This window comes from Ptychodera flava, chromosome 7 (genome assembly GCF_041260155.1).
Source record: "Ptychodera flava strain L36383 chromosome 7, AS_Pfla_20210202, whole genome shotgun sequence".
In the NCBI taxonomy this organism is placed as follows: Eukaryota; Metazoa; Hemichordata; class Enteropneusta; family Ptychoderidae; genus Ptychodera; species Ptychodera flava.
Genome location: NC_091934.1, coordinates 37,090,121 through 37,108,402, shown reverse-complemented (window position 1 = coordinate 37,108,402; position 18,282 = coordinate 37,090,121). Strand labels below are relative to the sequence as shown.

The 18,282-nt window shown below is 37.8% G+C and overlaps 3 protein-coding genes across 4 annotated transcripts in view; 2 read left to right on the top strand and 1 right to left on the bottom strand.

Moving 5' to 3' along the window:
- Nucleotides 1-418: 418 nt before the first annotated feature.
- On the bottom strand, nt 419-7,663 carry LOC139137448 (uncharacterized). The gene is made up of 2 exons (XM_070705555.1): nt 6,685-7,663; nt 419-4,489 (listed from the first exon to the last, which is right to left on the bottom strand). The coding sequence occupies exons 1-2, from the start codon at nt 7,439-7,441 to the stop codon at nt 1,584-1,586; spliced, it is 3,663 nt and encodes a 1,220-aa protein (XP_070561656.1). The 5' UTR covers nt 7,442-7,663; the 3' UTR covers nt 419-1,583.
- Nucleotides 7,664-8,457: 794 nt separating this feature from the next.
- Nucleotides 8,458-14,477, top strand: LOC139137447 (KRAB-A domain-containing protein 2-like). The gene is made up of 4 exons (XM_070705554.1): nt 8,458-8,682; nt 10,994-11,751; nt 11,984-12,125; nt 14,308-14,477. The coding sequence occupies exons 2-4, from the start codon at nt 11,002-11,004 to the stop codon at nt 14,460-14,462; spliced, it is 1,047 nt and encodes a 348-aa protein (XP_070561655.1). The 5' UTR covers nt 8,458-8,682; nt 10,994-11,001; the 3' UTR covers nt 14,463-14,477.
- A 131-nt stretch (nt 14,478-14,608) lies between these two features.
- LOC139137446 (uncharacterized) overlaps nt 14,609-18,282 on the top strand; it is a 28,240-nt gene continuing 24,566 nt past the window's right edge. The window contains exons 1-3 of one of the 2 annotated variants that reach the window (XM_070705552.1): nt 14,609-15,809; nt 16,926-17,167; nt 17,692-17,783. In XM_070705552.1, coding sequence (XP_070561653.1) covers nt 17,038-17,167; nt 17,692-17,783 — 222 coding nt within the window. In that variant the 5' untranslated portion in view covers nt 14,609-15,809; nt 16,926-17,037. Of the gene's footprint in view, nt 15,810-16,925; nt 17,168-17,691; nt 17,928-18,282 lie in introns of both variants that reach the window. The other variant, XM_070705551.1, reaches the window with a different exon arrangement.

Genomic DNA, 18,282 nt, shown 5'->3' with positions numbered 1-18,282 from the left:
TCAACAAAGTTTAAGTGTACAAATTTTATGTTGACAATGTAATTCCAAAGCAGAATAAAGAAAGTTATAAGTGTTATTATAATCTATACAGGAAAATGTGTTCTTGTGAATAGCATTAAAAACAGCATTCCATTAACATATATACATATATTCAGAAAATGTATTTGCATTTCTTGATCCACAATTTGCCTTGTAAATAGACAGAACATATCATACAAATTTATATTGGATAAAAACATTTGAAAGGGAAAATTTACATTAATTCTGTATGAGTTATATATACCTTCCTAGAAATACCCAACTGTTTATAGTGAAGGCAGGTATGATGGCAGAATTCAACAATCTTCTTGGTTGTAATGCTGAAACGAAGGACTGTGTCCTTTAACAAGCCGCATCGTTTTTTGAGTTTGATAAGGCAAAGATGAGTTTAATTCTTATCTTCTTTTACTCCTTGCCTTTGGTATTTAAAAGTTATTAAAAAATTACATATGAAATCATGACCAAAAGGAAAGAGAAATGTACATCAATACAGGAAATAAGACGGTGCACAGTACATAGGAATTTTAAATGGTTCTGGGACAGTCACTGCCAAACTGTACCAACCAGACACTTAAACCAACTCTGTCCTTAAATCTAGCATTATCTGGTGGGTGAGCAATGTTCTGTCGGTAAATTTCCAGGAGTAACTAACTATATTGAATCTATCTGGTATATAGCTACATTTAAAACAAAATAAGATGGTATACATCTACAAGAAAGGTCACATATTTTTAGTTGAAGTACAAATCTGAAATCCATTCAAGCAGTCACTGACAAGTTTAAGAACAACATCAGTTTACAACGGATTCTTTTTTGAAGTAATTATCAGGCAATCAAATAGAAATAAACCTACACAACTGATAGTTATAATACATTCAATGGAAAATACCATAGTAATAAAATCTTAATCAATAAATTCTTAATCACACAAAGAACTCTATTATCTCTGGGCTTTGAAATATGATATAAAATTAGTCTTCAAAACAGTATCCCTGGATGTACAGACACAGACATTCAATTGTAAATGGTAATGTATCTGGCTAGACATTTAACTACACACTACCAAATCAGATTCTTGGTGTTACAACATGCTTAAGTGAATCTGTCAAAAAAGTATTCAATTTACATTGACTAAAAACAGAAAAATGTCTGACGTTACAGCTATTTTTTTCTTTCAGATTTACCAGACTACTGCTATAAAATGTGATAAAAGTTACTCTACTCTATTAATACAATAACAGTAATGCAAAAACAAACGAAGCCTTTAAATTTACAATATAAACTCACTTGGCAGATGGACCGAAAAGACTGAATAAACACTTAATATTATTATGCACAATGTTTCATCAGACATGACATGAAGATGACATTATCTAAAGGGGGGACATTAAGATACGTATTACTTACGGATCCCAACGTGATTTGACATGACTACCGGTATGTACAACTTAAAGAATTTTAAAGTTGATTCTGTTAGCTTTACAGCCAGATTTTTGCATTTTTGCATTCACTGTCCAAACGATTGGAAAAGCTTCACATCAACTCTATGTGTTCTCTACCTTTAAAGAGTCTGGCAGGCAGCCGCTAACTTTAAATATTTCAGCTGATTTTGAACTAACGGTGCAGCCATTAAACTTATCACTTGTGTCACTGCGAATCAAAGCAGCGTTACTTAATGCCTGAACATCACCGTCACTTAAAACACATTTGGACAAAGTCAAGTCCAGAGGTGCTCGTCTCTCTTTAACAGCATCTGTTATGCCGAGGATCATAGGATTACCAGTGTTGTGTTGTGTTCGACTGTAGCAATTGGTAGTATTGGGTTTATTGGAAACAATGCTATGAAACATTCCTTCATATGACGTGAGCGGAAATTTCACCTTTTTTACGGACGATTCTGATTTACAGGAAGACTGTATCAAATCTATTTTGACCAAGCTTTCTTTGCAAGATATCTCATTCCACAGCTTTCTCCATTGTTCTGCATCTTCTTCAGTGATTACACAGTGAGAATTTTCTAGTTTGCATTCTTTGACAAACATCTCTGCGACAAACTTAAAATAAATCAGGTCAAAATGTACACGAAGAAAATCTAGACTGATATCGCTCTTTGATTTAAGTATCTCAAGCAGTGAACACTCAATATCATATATAAACTTAAATTTATGGTATCTTTTGCTCACCCTTTCATTAAGAAATTGCAGAGATCTCACATTCAATGACCCCCAATCAAAGTCAAAAAGTACTTCCTTTACACGTGCAGTCACATATATATCATTGGGTGCTGCAAATGTGAATTTTTCAAATTCCCACTGAGCTCTATCGTCCGAATTTAAATATTCACAAATGTCTTCCATGTTTGAAGTGTCACAAAACATTAGTTTGACATGACATGGATTCACAAATCCGACTTCTTTAAGTGAATCAATAATCTTTGTGAATACCATAAAACTTCGTATATCACAAACACACATTTCATACTTACTTACGCTTACATAATTTTCCAATGATTGAATTTGATCAAGGAATGAAAGCATGAATTTTCCACTGTCATTTGTATGTTTTCCCTTGATGTCGACATAAAATAATCTAAACTTACCACTTTTTAAGTGGCTGATAATCAGTTTGAATTGTTGTATCAGACTTTCATATCCAACAAACCATTGATGGTGGTTACCGGATGGTACAGTATGCTGTTTATAGCCATCTGCAGTGACGCGCATGTTTAGCATTAATTCAATTTGGCCTTGCTTTGAGAGAACAGTTAGAGTCTCGAGAATTGCTTTGTATTGGGGTATATTTCTGACATTGATAAATATTAGATCTTTACTGTCACATGTCAAGGATACATCAGCACAGAGTTGTACGGTTCTAAGTCTACAACTAGGATGTGATAAAACACGACATAAGCTTGAGTTAATTCTGTCGATGTTCACGTGTTCATGTACGGTTCTAAGTCTACAACTAGGATGTGATAAAACACGACATAAGCTTGAGCTAATTCTGTCGATGTTCACGTGTTCATGTATGCAAGTTAATGATATGTGGTCCGGTATTTCCTTTGCACATGCTGATATCATCTGGGAAGTACAGTCACTACCTTTTAAAATCAGCAAAATATCGTCAAAACGAAGCGCAAATTTAATTTCGCGCATTACACAAAACAAATCCTCGACCCTGTCCTTCATTAAGTTCACAACAAACAAAAAATATGTTTGCAAATGGTGTAGACCACCAGTCCGTCTGGATTTGCAAATATGTTCCAAGTGTTTCTTAAATTCAATCTTGTCAGTGGCATACAGGCTGACAATGTACCTTGCAGCTAAAAACTCCTGAAATGTTGCATGATAAAAAACATACACTGGAGTCGATGATACTTTACGATACATCTGAATTTTCGTGAGAAGTCCAAGTCCAAGAATATCTGGTAGTTTACTGACTTCCTTGCTAAATTCATGCGAGTCAATCGATTTATTCAAATAGTTGCATGAATGCTTACCAAGAATAAGTAACTGTTGCTGTATTTCATTTTCAAAATCAACATCTCCACTTCTACCTATTTTCTTCATGTATAGTTTTACAAAGCAATCGAGAATTTCTTCATACAGTTTATTGTTTTCTTGTGGCAATTTTCCATTTTCTAACCAAATTTCACACATAAGGAGAGCATTTAGAGGTGTTTGCATCAAAAACAGTAAATCAACAGAACTTGATCGAATCTGATTGAACTGATACAAAAATCTGTCCGCATATTGTGTTTGTCCAATAGCCTGGAAGTGTAACTTTATGAAATCGGCCAAAGACTTCATTTCGATGGATCTGATAAGCAGTAGTGAATCATACTGATCTCTAGATTCGTTGTCTCTGATAATTCGTGATGTAGAGATCATTTTACAATTCCTAAGAATCTTACTGTGCAGCATCTTCTGGATATCACCAGGTAGATGATCTCTGTGTACTTCATCAAGGCCATCCAAAATGAACAGTACCTCTGATTGATGGCTCTTGATGAAGTCCCACAGATCATCTCTGTTGATGGGGCTATCTTCAGGTAACAATGACTCAAAGAAAGCATCCTTGAGGGGAATTTGTCTGCCCTGAAGATGCCTCAACTCCAGAAAAAACACAAGTTTAAATTGATCAAAGATTTTCTTTTCGGCCCAGTCTAAAGCTAATTTCTTACACAATGTAGACTTGCCATGCCCTGCGTCGGCTTCTATTAGTATTCTCTTCGGATTCTCACAGTCTTTTCTGCTTGAGAAGAGGTTCTGGTTCTGTATGCCGATACCTTCTTTCTTTGTTTTCAATCCCATATCTACATATACTCTATCAAGCTTTACTTTGTCTGCCCCGTCCCACCAAGGCAACTGTGTGATATTTGACAAGTACTCCTTATAGTATTGGCGTAACTCTTCTTCACATTTGTTAGCCGCGTCCAGGCACTGATCATCTGTAAAATACCACAATATGAGTTTACAGGTCTGTGCAGAAGTAAACAGTTAAGGTAGTACGCGCCGTGGGGACAGATAGTCGGACCATCAAATTTCGACAATTCTTATCTGACCTACCACGTGGGGGTTCATTTTGAAGCTCTTGGAGAAAGAAAAACGTCTCACACCATCTTAGGTTTTCGAAAAGCCAAAATTTTAATTTTTCCCGCACAGAGTTAACACAGGAATGGTGGCCATTTTAAATTTCAAATATCGCGAAACGTTAGGTAATTTGTTTCGCTAGTTCCAAACTTTGCTCGGTGACCCCGAATTTTATTGTTGGTTTGGTAAGATATGGTTGAAAGTTTCATTCAGGAAAGATTGAGCAAAGGTTTAAGTCTTTCACTGTCGAGGCGCATACTACCTAAAACCTTGTATAATTCGCTGCAGTACAAATTCAAAAATCGGCAGCAGCCTTGTCGTTTGACATTAAAAAATTAATTTCATAACATCTTTGCATTTTGCATGCATTATTTTGACAATCAAGTCTGGCTGTAATGCAGCTATTTTTGTTCGATTTTTTTTGTACAGCAATTTGTCTGAATTTTGCGAATGAGATTTCTTTTTCAAAGTTTATACATATTAACCAAAACGCATACTTGGTCGCCTTTTGACACATCCACCTGTCCAACATGATGACATTGTTTCAAAGCTATTTCTGTTTCTGAAAGCCAAAGCCAGCTCTCTTCACAAATAGCCATACTTTGAGTAGGACACCCTTCTCTTGCACAGTTTGAAATTCCATGTCAAATTAAGTTTGTTTGTCCTTTCGAAAAGACTGTGATCACTGATAAAGTCATCATATGTCCTTATCTTCTTTTTTAAAACATTTTAAAGTTAAACTTTCACTTATTTATAACATATTTGCTTTTCATGGACTTTGATCACAAACATGGATTTGTTGAGTGCTCGGCAAAATTAATCTGTCGTTGTGAGGTAAATATTTGACCTAAGTTTCATGCAATGGAAAACGTGCAGTCAAAACCTCATAATATAGAAATAAAGGGCGACGCCCTGACATAACTGGTTCTTATTCTCTTTTCAAAGAAATTCCCTGTAATTCATTTAGACTGTCAAGGTCACTGTAAGACTGAAAGATTCCGTCGCGTGCGGGCGCTCCGGCGCATCTGACAAAAATAACTAATTTACTGCTAGTAGACTTACTCATTTGTGAGTACGCCGTACACACGACCCTTCAAAGGGTCGTATGTCGCAGTGCGCCGGAGCGCCCGCACGCGACGGAATCTTTCAGTCTAGGTCCCTGTGTTCTGTAACTATTTCTTTTTCTGTAATGTACAAAAAATTCCTGAACATAGGGCTGCAGGCCTGCAGAGCAAGTGGCATAAACTATTATTATATAAATGGCAACGCGTACGCCCTGACCATATAGGTAAATTCATTTATGTGCGAGGTCGAGAGGAAATCAAAAACTAACGGGCAACGCTTTCAGAGACCGTTTGTTTTGGCTTTTCTCTCGCCCACGCCCCTAAATAAACATTAATCGTCAGGGGGAAGTCTATTATCCCCATTTATTATCAACGAATCCAAGGAAATCGTCAAAATTCACGAAATTTTTCCCACGCAAAAGACAACTGGGCCCCAGAATTTGTATTACACAAAAGTTGTATTCGTGCTGCAGTGTATGCGCGCTCATTGTAAACGCGACGCTGTCACGCGAAATGTGAAAACGTTTGCAAATCCGACGATTTTTGGAAAAAAGTGTCTAAACTTTGCCCACGAGTGCTCCATTTTATTTTGTATATGATAATCATCTTTTTACAAATCACAATTTAAGTTACTATGTTTATGATACTGTGAGTTATTCATTTTAATGGGCATGTAAACAAACCATTACTGTGTATTCTTGTCAGTCACATGATTCAGCTCGACCAATTAAAATGCGACGGACAGGGCACTGTAATATAATAACAGTTCTTCAACTTATTTACTTTCATATGATAAAGGGAATCCGCTCATATATTTTAAAGGTCATGAATATTTATGTGAACTTTTCAAATCATTCACGGTACACACTGATAATCAAAAAGGGCCACCTATTATTTTAATTGATGGTTATTCACCTCGAAGAGGTGCACTAGTCTTTGTTTTTCACATAGTTGATGTTACTTGCCATACACAATGAAATGTTACTCACCTCTCTTCTTATGCACACTATCTGCGTCTTTTGCAAGAGACATTCCACTCTGCGTCAGCTTTTGCAGCATCTGGCGAATGTCGTCATCATTCTCTAGAGCCTTGTCTTGCTTTTCGTCCATTCGGTCTAGCCGGTCTTTCAGTTCATCGTCCGACTCTTTCCATTGCTTCAATGTCTGTTGATGTCTCTCTGTCTCTGACGGATCCATACTTGCTAATTTCAATTCATCGATGTCATTTTGCTTGGCACCGAGGCGTACGAGGACAACACTGATGTCAAACCACAATCGTTCAAACTCACTGTCTTTAATCGTTGTACCTGGCATGTGTTGGAGTGTGTTGCGAAACTCCCTCATTCTCACGAGGTCTACCTCAACGCTGACATCTGACGAATAAGGTGCTCGTGTCCACACATGATCGTTTGGACTCTTCAGGCCACAGATATTCCTCAACAGTATCATAAGCAGTGTTATATCAAATTGTTCGGAATTAGCAGCGGCAGGCGGTGTCGGGTACATTAGCCGCCACTGTGTATCATTTATTATCTTCGGAGGGCCACCCTTTTGTGAACGCGACGTTCGCAAAGTTTGCAGACGTTGTTCGTTCGTTTTTAGTAGCCCCGCAGTTGAATTGGATAGCATTTTACAACGTCTATCAAATACACTTCTGATTTGGTTCGTTCCAATACCGATGAGCAGGTGACAGATCTTGTTATAGTTTTTCTGCTCGGACGTGATGCACAATCCGCCTGTGGCCATTTTGGATTTCGTAAGACGCCTTGAAAGCGATTTCTAGCTCGATAACGACGCTACAGCCAGGTTCTCTGCGATTGAACGGTCGTGGAGTACTCCCAAAAAAAACAAAACCTACCAGCACATTGGCAAAGTCTTCAGTTTTCTGAATAATGTGCAGGGTTGCGTCTAACCACACAACATTTTCCGACAGGTGTGCATGTCTATGTGGCCTTCAAATATACGGTTAAATTTTAATAGCCCTCTTGTCAAAATGTCTGTACGACTCCTTAGGTTAGCTTTAATATTAATGAGGTATTCCGTCATGTCCCGCAAAATGTGAATATGAATGCTTAATATTTGTGGTACTCTTTCCTGATCTCGTTGAATAAGCAATGCCAATAAAATTATAGAAAAGCGCGGTCGCAACTGGAACTATCAGCAATAATATGAACACTTAGGCAATGGTGAACCCCACAAGGGACATAATGGACGAATGCAAACTTTGCACTCCATAATGCTTCATAATGCTTCGCCTCGTACAATATGTCGTGCAAGGGTTGCTCGATTCCGTTATGGGCCTGGAGGGGGACATTAGTTTTGGCGATGCTGGTGAATTTGTAGACGTAGAAAAAATTTTGGCCACAATTTTAGATTTTGGGTATATAATCAGAAATAAACTGTTGGATTACGTCAGAAAAGTCACCAGTGTTGACAAAACTATAATGTAATATATGATATACTAGGACGTGTTGACCAACAACGTGACATATAACTCTATCGCTTGCTTTTTTTATTAAGCAAATAACATGTGACGCCTGCGTATGAATAGGGGACCAAGGAAGCACAACGTTGATATCTGTAATCGTAATCACCGTATGTGAAGACCTCAAAGTGGTCCCCGACTTCAAAGTGGTCCCCGTAGTTGTAATTGAACTAAATTTTTACGCAGTCCAGGGTTTTTTCATTCATATATTTGCATAAAGTTGTTGAACTTTGTAACATTGCCAATACTAATCTGTTATTTTGGTCCTTTTTGATAAATGGGCTCACTTTTATTACATTTTTAAAATTCCAATGCATTTTACCATGCGAAAACAGTCCAAACTGCACGTCAAATTTTTTCACCCGGTTAGGGTGTCTCATATCAGCATCATGGGAGTTTGCGTTGCACACGGTCACGCGGCACACGGTCAAACCCGGCGACCAACCGATCACTGCAATCTCCATTGTTTACCAGTACTCCATCAACCTTAACCAATATCTGAGTGAGTAACAGCTCAAACAGTCATTAGTTCCAACCTTGTTGCTCGACGTTATATTTCACGCGATTACTGATTGTCTTCATTTGAACTTACACAGAAACATCGCCATTCAGCCATGTTGGAACGATGGCCCTGCGTTAGCTGCAAAATTGTAGCGCTACGGTGAGGCGGTCGGTGATTTTTGGTTTTTGCGACTTCGCTCACCAGTAGCGCTACAAGGCCGATGGCCCTGGGGAGTATCATATAAGCGCGTCGTACTCGACCAGGCGTTTTGATGTGGAATGCAACATATTTACTGCATTTGGTCGTACCGATTTATCACTACTGAAGACTAAACAGTATACTGCACTAACTTTGTCATTTATGGGGTTTGGAATTTGTTCAAACACGACGATCGCGTTCCGAAACATTTCTGGGAGCCGTCATTACCAACTTCCGGTAATGGCGGCTCCCACAAACACCGACGCCCCACGTCAATGTTTTCAGTACGCGATCGTCGTGTTTGAACAAATTCCAAACCCCATAAATGACAAAGTTAGTGCAGTATACTGTTTAATCTTCAGAAGTGATAAATCGGTACGACCAAATGCAGTAAATATGTTGCATTCCACATCAAAACGCCTGGTCGAGTACGACGCGCTTATATGATACTCCCAGGGCCATCGGCCTTGTAGCGCTACTGGTGAGCGAAGTCGCAAAAACCAAAAATCACCGACCGCCTCACCGTAGCGCTACAATTTTGCAGCTATGGCCCTGCGTACGCCCAGTTGCGTACGATGCTGCGTTGTGTGTTACTGGCGATACAAGCTGTACCTCTCTATTTGCCAACTTGGATTTGCTTTACCTGTCAGTCGTATTTTGGGAAAGGGTTTCAACACAGTTTGTCATGAATTTAGGGTGATAGTTGAAAGAATAGAAATATACTCCAACACCTAGCCCTGCGTACAGGTCTGTGTGTTCCCGGCGTTATATACGGGCTCCACGAGGCCGTATAACGCTGGATTAACACACAGCACAGACCTGTACGCAGGGCTACACCCTAGCTGCAAAATTGTAGCGCTACGGTGAGGCGGTCGGTAATTTTTGGTTCTTGCGACTTCGCTCACCAGTAGCGATGGCCCTGTAGAGGTTTGGACAAGACATGTTGATGTGATTACCAACTTCCGGTAATGGCGGCTCCCAGAACGCGATCGACGTGTTTGAACAAATCCAAACCCCATAAACGACAAGGTTAGAGCAGTATACTGTTCAGTCTTCAGTAGTGATAAATCGGTACGACCAAATGCTGTATATATGTAGCATTTCACATCAACACGCCTAGTCCAGTGGGGTGTGGTTATTTTCACCTCTACAGGGCCATCGGCATTGTAGCGCTACTGGTGAGCGAAGTCGCGAAAACCAAAAATCACCGACCGCCTCACCATAGCAGCTAGGCTACACCCGACCCCAGCCCACTAAGCCCCAGGGTTGTAATCTGTATCGTGCACGCACAGGAAAGCAAAAATTAGCTGCATGTGCACAGAGTAGTCCACTGGCCGCGGCCGGCTTGTTAGGTCGTTTTGACTGCAACACTACAAAAAAAGTTGACTTTACTGCCCGTGCGTGGGCTGCAAATGTTGTAGCTGTACAGTTGTGGTGAGGGAGCCGTTATTGTTTGCGGCGTTGGAGTCCGAGGCTCGAAAAGCCGAAAATGTTGAAGACTTTATTGTTTTACAGGCTGTGAGAAGCTCCCTGGCTTTGTTGGACGCGTTGAGTTATCCCTCCCCCAATAATTACACTTTGAGGCCTAAAAGTAAGATGCATGTTTCATGTTGCCCGGCCAACTCACAGGTGCTTTGAATTGCCAGTGTGGTATACACAGAGAGATACGCTGCTATTTGTTGGCCATGTGTCACTTGTGATTGGAAATGAAATTCATATATTTTTTTGTATCTGTACGGATTAGTAGCATGGCTGCCGGAGTGAGATATAACAGTACAATAGGGTTGTTGGGTGTTACCTGATATAATCTTATGTTGTCCTCCTTACATTCTGAATTTATATCAGGCATTTCATGCCCTAATAAAAATTTTCAATTACATATCAGGACTAATGTTAATGTATACTGAACACTTCAAGGTTCTGTGGGTAAACCCTAAACATTTTTTTAGCATTTTCAATGAATTCCAGTGAATTGTTAGAATTTTACTGAATGTGAGTTTCTGGCAACAAATACTTGAAAATGCAAAAACATTTACATATTTTTCGCATTTGTATTGTAACAAACACAAACATAAAGAAATAATGACATTTTTCATCATGTCTTTTATATTAGATTGCACAATGAGTGGTAAACGTGGTGTCACTTTACCTAGTAAGGAACAGTTTGAATTTATGATGGATGTCCTGAGCAACAAAGTGAAGATGAAAGAGTTGCCAAAAACCTTAGGACCTAGCCGGAGATCAGCATATAGAAGATTAAAAAAATCTCCCTACAAGGCAGAAGATATATTTTATCCGCCAACAGGCAAAGCAAAGAATTGCCTAACACTAGATGGCAAAATAATAGTGTGTAAGCAGGACATGGATTCTGTTATTAGGCACTATTATGTGTCCATGAAGGGTGCTGGTGCATTAGCCATTTACCAGAGACTGAAAAATCATTTTGGAGGTATTGGGAAAAAGGAAATTCAGAGATACTTAAACAAATCTCTGTTTCATGGAAGACAATACCCCAAATTCGACAACAAAACTCCGCTTAAACCTGTTCTCGGCAAAACTGTTATGGATAGAGTGCAGATAGATCTCATTGACATGACTGGTGAACCCTGTGAAGTGAGTGATGTCACGTACAAGTATATACTGTCCGTTGAAGACATCTTTTCAAGATATGTATGGCTTCGACCACTTTTTTCAAAGGAATCAAAAGTCGTAGCAGAAAATCTAGCAGATATCTTTCAAAAATATGGTCCACCTCGAATACTTCAGTGTGACAAGGGCACTGAATTTATGGGAAGTGTTGACCTCATTATGAGTCAGATGAATGTCCGAATAATAAGAAGCCGGAGCAGACATCCACAGTCACAGGGCAAGGTAAAAACAAATGATCAAATTAAAGTCACAATAAATGTACAAATTTTGTTACCAATAATACAACAATGTAAAACAATGTAAAACTTACTCCACATGTACATGTGATAAACAGGCAGTGGCTGCAATTTTTGATGACTTTTTGATCAAATCTTTTTTTTTGAGTCAACAGCTGTACAAGTGAAAGGAACACTATATACAGATACAAATTGACTGATTTGCTTACTGTCCTTAGGTTGAACGTTCTCATCGAACCATAAAAGATAGGATAAAATTTGACAAGTTTCATGAGTTGAGCAAACAGAAGAACTTGACATGGGTTGAGTCTCTACCTACCTGTGAACATGTTTATAGTAACACGTACCACCAAGCTATAAGTAAGTAATCTAAATTACCTTTTACCTGAATACATGCAGCTATATTTAGTCTTTGAGTCACTGCTTTATACATGTTATGATGTAGATATGATGATATCAGCAATTTCTCCCTGTTATCACAGATGGTTTCATGACATCTACTTGAGCCTCCTACTTGAGCCTAAAGTTGGCAAGGTTGATTTTGGCATTTCAGTCTCTTTTACAATATAGTAAGTTACTTTCTAGAATAGGCCAAACCCGGAATTCGAATCAACCACGGTACAAACAAAGCCATGTGCACAAATGCGCAAAGACATATGTGTATTTCCATATGCGTTAGTTCACATGTGGGTTTGTTTGTACTGGCATCACATGATTATTTTGACGTACTGAGTCTGTAGAACGCATTGCCTCCTTTTTATGCCGGAGTAGAAAAATTATAAATCATACGATTTCTCTAAAAGAGAGACCAAAAGTTACTTGGGGCCTTTGTATATATCATTCACATTAGGAGGGCAAATGCCAAGCGGGAGAGATATCACTGATGCCGGTACTGTTGATTCGATAATCTTCCATGGCAGAATATATGTACCGGTATGACAGCTTAGTTGATCAGGGTACCTATATAGTAAAACTGTCTTTTTTCAGTATGAGGCTTGAACTGGAAATGATAGCAAATATATAAAGTGTGAAAGGTTAACCTGCCTTTTCAACTTCAAAATGTTTTCTGCCACGGTAGTTCTATCTACCAATATGATTCAAATTATGCTAATATTTGGAAGTCTTTTTGCCACTGTGTCACAAGTTTGCATCCGTTAAAAAGAAGTCACTGGATTTATGGTTGGTGAAATGGTTTTGCTTGAGGCACCACCCATAAAAGACAGACATAAGACAAAGTCAGCCTTGTCAATATGTATGTCTTTAGTAATGAGACACACCTTGGTGGGTGTAATGGTGTTTATAGTATGAATATCATTAGTATTGGCACTTTTTAGCTCATATTTGGTTTTGTATATAAATACCAAAAAGAGCTCATAGATGAGTCGGTGGTGTCTGTACGTCTGTATGTGTGTGGGTATGTATGTGCGGATGTATGTCCATCACACACAAAGGCTCCCATACCGCCAAAGCTACCATCTCAGTATTTAGTGTACAGGTAGATGCAGGGGTTGAAATGTAAATTTGTTCAAATGAACACGTCAGTGTCAAAAATGTGCAAATGAGGTAAGATAAAGTGAAATCCTGCAAATGTGCAGGAGTGATGGCATGCCAGTAAGAAACAGGCCAACTCCACAGTCATTTCCTGTCATTGTTTATGAACTGTTACATATTAACAGACCTGCTGAAACCATAGACAGTAGATGGGGGAAGACCGTTTATACTAAACTAAGAGGGGCTTGTTTCTGCTATGCATGTTGCTAAAGTTGACCTCCAGTACCTAAAGTTTCATTACTTTTGTCATTCTTGTTTTTCTGGTTTAAATATTTCTTGTTGTTTTTCTGGTTGTACGGTGCTGAAATAATTGTCATAACATCAACGTAGAATTTCCTCCACTGAACAGATAGCAACAACATTTATTGTTGATCATTGGTATTAACCCATACTGGTATATACCAATTCTGATCAAATTTGAGCGACACCGTATAATTGCGGTATTTTTTGATATGTTGGCATCATGTAATTTTTCATCAGATATATATTCATTTCTCAGATGACAGACATTTCATAAAAATAAGAGTCGTGGCTGATGTTGTGGCTTATGTTGCATATTTGCATTTTTGGGGCAATTCTGAACATTTTTGGTGAACAAATCTTCTCTGAAAACACTTCTTTGAACTTTGGTGTTTAGGATACTGAACATAGTCCAGTTTGTCCAAATTTGAGTTGAATTTGCAGTTGTGCATTAATTTTCAGTATGAGGTTGTGGCCACAGACTGTTACCCTAGCAGAATAAGAACTTTTAAGATAGTGTGAGTATAAAGCCAATAAAATCGCAAAGATTTTAATTACATTCATTCTACATGTATAGGTGTGTTTGATTGGAAGTTTGTTTGAGCTGGGCTATGTGTTTCTGAAAACTCTCGCCTAACCTCAGAACATTACAATCATGAGTGAAAGAAATAATTTGATCTACATTGATCTCAGGAGCATAATTCTGTTTCTTGGTAGTTGTAGTAATGAGGCTGTTATTTTTGCTTTTCAGAAATGACCCCATGTGAGGCTTTCTTTACGAGACCAAATAATAGGTATGTTCGAGAACCTTCTGCAGAGGATACTAATACAGAAGTAAGTAGCATAATAATTGTCAAAGCTTTGTTCATTCATTTCTGTGGCAGTTATAGTAATGAAACTAACTAAAAAAACTAAAATTTTTCTGACTCTGTAAAATAAATTTTGCACTGTCTTTATTTTTATTTGCGAAACAGATGAAATTTGTGTCTTATAAGAAATTGATATCTGTCTGAATCTGGCAGTATTTATAGACCACTACTTTCATAATGTTTTATCGTGTTGTGTCTGTTCAGTGTCAATAAGGCATACATATGTCAATAAATTGTGTTGGATATGTACACATGCATAGACAAGGAAACTCACATCACTGTATTTCAACAAAGTGTTCACTCAGCTGTACTGACCCTGAAGTGGTATACAGACTATACCATTTATTTTTCTGCTAAAGTATTGTTAGACAAAACACCAGAGTTCCATTTCCAAGCCATGCATTATATATGTGAATAACTTGTTTCATGGCCATAGAAATAAAGCTCCTGCATATTTTGTTTCACACCTAGGTACAGTTATGTAGTGTCACTCATGTACCAGCCATATAATATAGTTTTGTATTACCTACATGTGTAACAGGGCAATGCAGGACTGCTGCCAACATATGTATGCTAGGCTGATATTAGCAGTTCTTGTGCATGGTGAAAGAGCAAAGTTATGTAACAGACCTATGTACATGGTTCTGTATCAGTACATGTGTAAACATACCCATTGTCTTTGGCAGTTTTGATAGCTATTACAGGGATATGCTCCACACAGCTGTGCTACGATGCTGGTACACTCAGATGGTACTAGTGTACACTCCTAGACATTCAAGTGCTTGGACATGAAAGGTGGCCCTGTTTTGTATGAAAATGGAATGTATGAAAACATTATTGTTATGAAAACATATAACAGTGTCCACTCAAGTGTGTGAAATGTGTAATTGACAGTTTCCTCTGTTTTTCCTTTTTACTCATTACTTTCTTTGCTTTTTTTGTGCGTGCAAATATTTGGTATTTTCATTTGTTTTGTAGTTGACAGATAATCCCAAGTGGACTCCTCAAAGCAAAGAAATGATGCCAAAACTTGACATTGAGAAAGCTTTGTCAGATTGGGTTGATTTGGCAAATGCAATTCGTGAACAAGCTGGTAAAACGAGTGTTGAGGCGTCTCAATCAATGGTACAGCGAGATATAGAGAAGCATACTTCCACTTTATATGAAATAAATGACAAAGTAATGATCAAGCTGCAAGCTAGTACAAAATTGACAGGAAATAATAGGCTTAAGTTTGCTGAAGGGACAGTGATAGATTACAATGATGACACTAATATGTATAAAGTTGAGATGATAAAACAGAAGAAGAAAGAGTCCCAGTGGTTCCCAATATCACGCATAACCAGTACTACCCGTGCTAAAGAAAGAGCCAGAAGAGCAGCAAGTATTCTTAAAATAGTATTCACAGACTGAGAGTCAACAGTCTGCAAGCTAGAATGTTCCTTTGAAGTTTTATGTTAATAACTATTACATATCCTAGGAGACACTGATAGCTTTCTACCATTTCTGGCAAGCCAAATCAGTTAATATTCTGACTGGAAACACAAAGATATTTTGAAATGAACAAAAGGTTAATAATATTATGTGTGCTTGTGTTGTTTCACCATGTGATTTTATTTCAATGATGAATCAGATGAAATTAACGGTAACTTTTGATGTTTTGTTTCAAGACTTGTTTTACTTCCCAAAGCACATACATGTACTATCAGCCTTGTCAACATGTGATGTAAATATATTGTTGACATGTGAATTTTATGCCTGTCCAAAATTCAGCTGTAAACAACAACAATGCAATATGTAATTTGTAACATGATTTTGAGTTGGCGGATACCAGGAAAAGGATATAAATTTAATATGCATGTTCAAAACATTTGAAAAACATTAACCGTACTGTGCAGCTACAAACACACGTACATGAATCCAGAAATATCAATATCCCATTAATAGAGCAGTGAATGTTGACAAGCACCATGTACCACTATATAAAACCACTTTACAGCTACAGTGTCGTCTAGAAAAATGTTTATAACAGCATGATGAAGTTAACTGATAGCGTTATAACTTAAGACTTTATACTATGTAAGCAAGTTTATGGTTCAGATAATTATAAAATGGTAATGCATGAATACTATTTAATGTTCAACTGTTTTCAAGTCCTTTGTCCCCAAGGACATTGTCTGGGGGGACTTATTACTGTGTAGTTCAAGAGTTCCTTTCCAACAGCACCTGGGTGGCCGATGTTTGCACACTGATTGACAATATGCTAACACATTGTAAGCCTATGATGTATGAATGATAATACAAAATGTTCTAAGACTATACCAAATACTTTGCTGACTGTAGGGTATCACTTGGTCTGCACACTGTCACCCCAGTGCTAGCTTATTGTAAATGATGTCTTGAGCTACTATGTATGTAAAAGAGGCATATTTGTTTTACAGATGGACATGTACCGTTGTACTAAGTTGTACTAACACATTACCCCTTCCTTTCCTTCCAGAGCCTCTTACGTGCCAGTGCTCAAAGTCCTGTATCAAGAAAGCTAACAGAAAGTGTTCTTACAAAATGAACAGAGTTTGTTGCAAAAAGAGAACACTGAAGAAAATTGATCCATGTTCCATTGCACAACACAACCATGCGAAGCAGCTGTGGTAAATAGGAATACATACAAAATGAAAACAATAGCCAAAAAAAAGGCTGCGCTCAATCCTTCAAGTTACAAAGGAACAGAACAAGATACAGGTGAAGATACAACATCTATTTGTGTATTTGTTTATTTCCTTTTTTAACAAATACATTCTATTTGTTGTGCTGTGAATCCTAGTATGTATTTCTATCTGTCTGTCTGTAGTCGTTCCGAAAGATACTCTTTGGCAGCACCAACACATTTTGATGAAACATCACTTTGTTACTAAGTATGTGTCATTGCACAGTCTGTGTAACAGACCAATGAAATAAAAAGAGTATTTGGTCCTTTAACTTTCTCGTGAAATAGCACAATTATATTTGTATTTCACTATGATTTCAAATTTTTCTTCATTAATATTCTTTATCAATATTCATGTATGTGATATGAAAAGTAAAACTTTATTTTTAACAATCATAATGCTAGACTGGTGTGAAAATATTACAATTTTTAGGTAAATGCACAACTGTTGAATATTGTGAAGTCTTCCTTGTAGAGTTTATATTCAATGTAAATTTCATCTAAAGTGATACTTGCTTTTCAACTGTCTTTGTACTTGATCGGTGTGTATTCCATAAAGGTACTCATCTCAAGGAGTTGGAGGTTGCCTTGACAAGCGCAGTCCATCATGAAGAGAGGTTGATTGAACGGATTACTACAGAAGGATTGATAGTAAGAGACCCTATTATTGGTGATGGTAATTGTTTTTTCCGAGCCGTGGAAGATCAGCTGATCAGATTGAAGTGGACGGAAAAATTAGACCATGTACAGCTACGAAAAAATGTTGTTGAGTATATAAGGGAACACCCTTTTACTGTAAGTATAAACCCTGGCTCGAAATTAGCGGTAAACCTGCATCCACAGACTACCAACTTTTGCCTGGGACTACCAAAATTCATGAAATGGTAGTCCACCAAAGACCGGTACATAACATTCTGTGTCGGGTTTGTGACTTTGGATCGAGCTAAATTGCAGTCAAATCCAGTTGGACACAGTCACATGATTAAGGCCAGACTATTACTTTGTTTTGCAAATTACAAAGACAACCATGCAGTGAAACTTTGCAACCAAGTTTCAACAGCTCAACCGATTTTATTCAAAGTTCGTACAAGGACATTGACCTATGTCATGCATATCCACATTGATTTTTTTTTGTGACATGATCCAATAT

Coding starts and splice junctions, on each gene's coding strand:
- LOC139137448 (XM_070705555.1), bottom strand. CDS start 7,441: ATGGCCACAGGCGGATTGTGCATCACGTCCGAGCAGAAAAACTATAAC. Junction 4,490..6,684: donor TAGTGTGCATAAGAAGAGAG/GTGAGTAACATT, acceptor GGTATTTTACAG/ATGATCAGTGCCTGGACGCG.
- LOC139137447 (XM_070705554.1), top strand. CDS start 11,002: ATGAGTGGTAAACGTGGTGTCACTTTACCTAGTAAGGAACAGTTTGAA. Junction 11,752..11,983: donor ATCCACAGTCACAGGGCAAG/GTAAAAACAAAT, acceptor TACTGTCCTTAG/GTTGAACGTTCTCATCGAAC. Junction 12,126..14,307: donor CACGTACCACCAAGCTATAA/GTAAGTAATCTA, acceptor TTTGCTTTTCAG/AAATGACCCCATGTGAGGCT.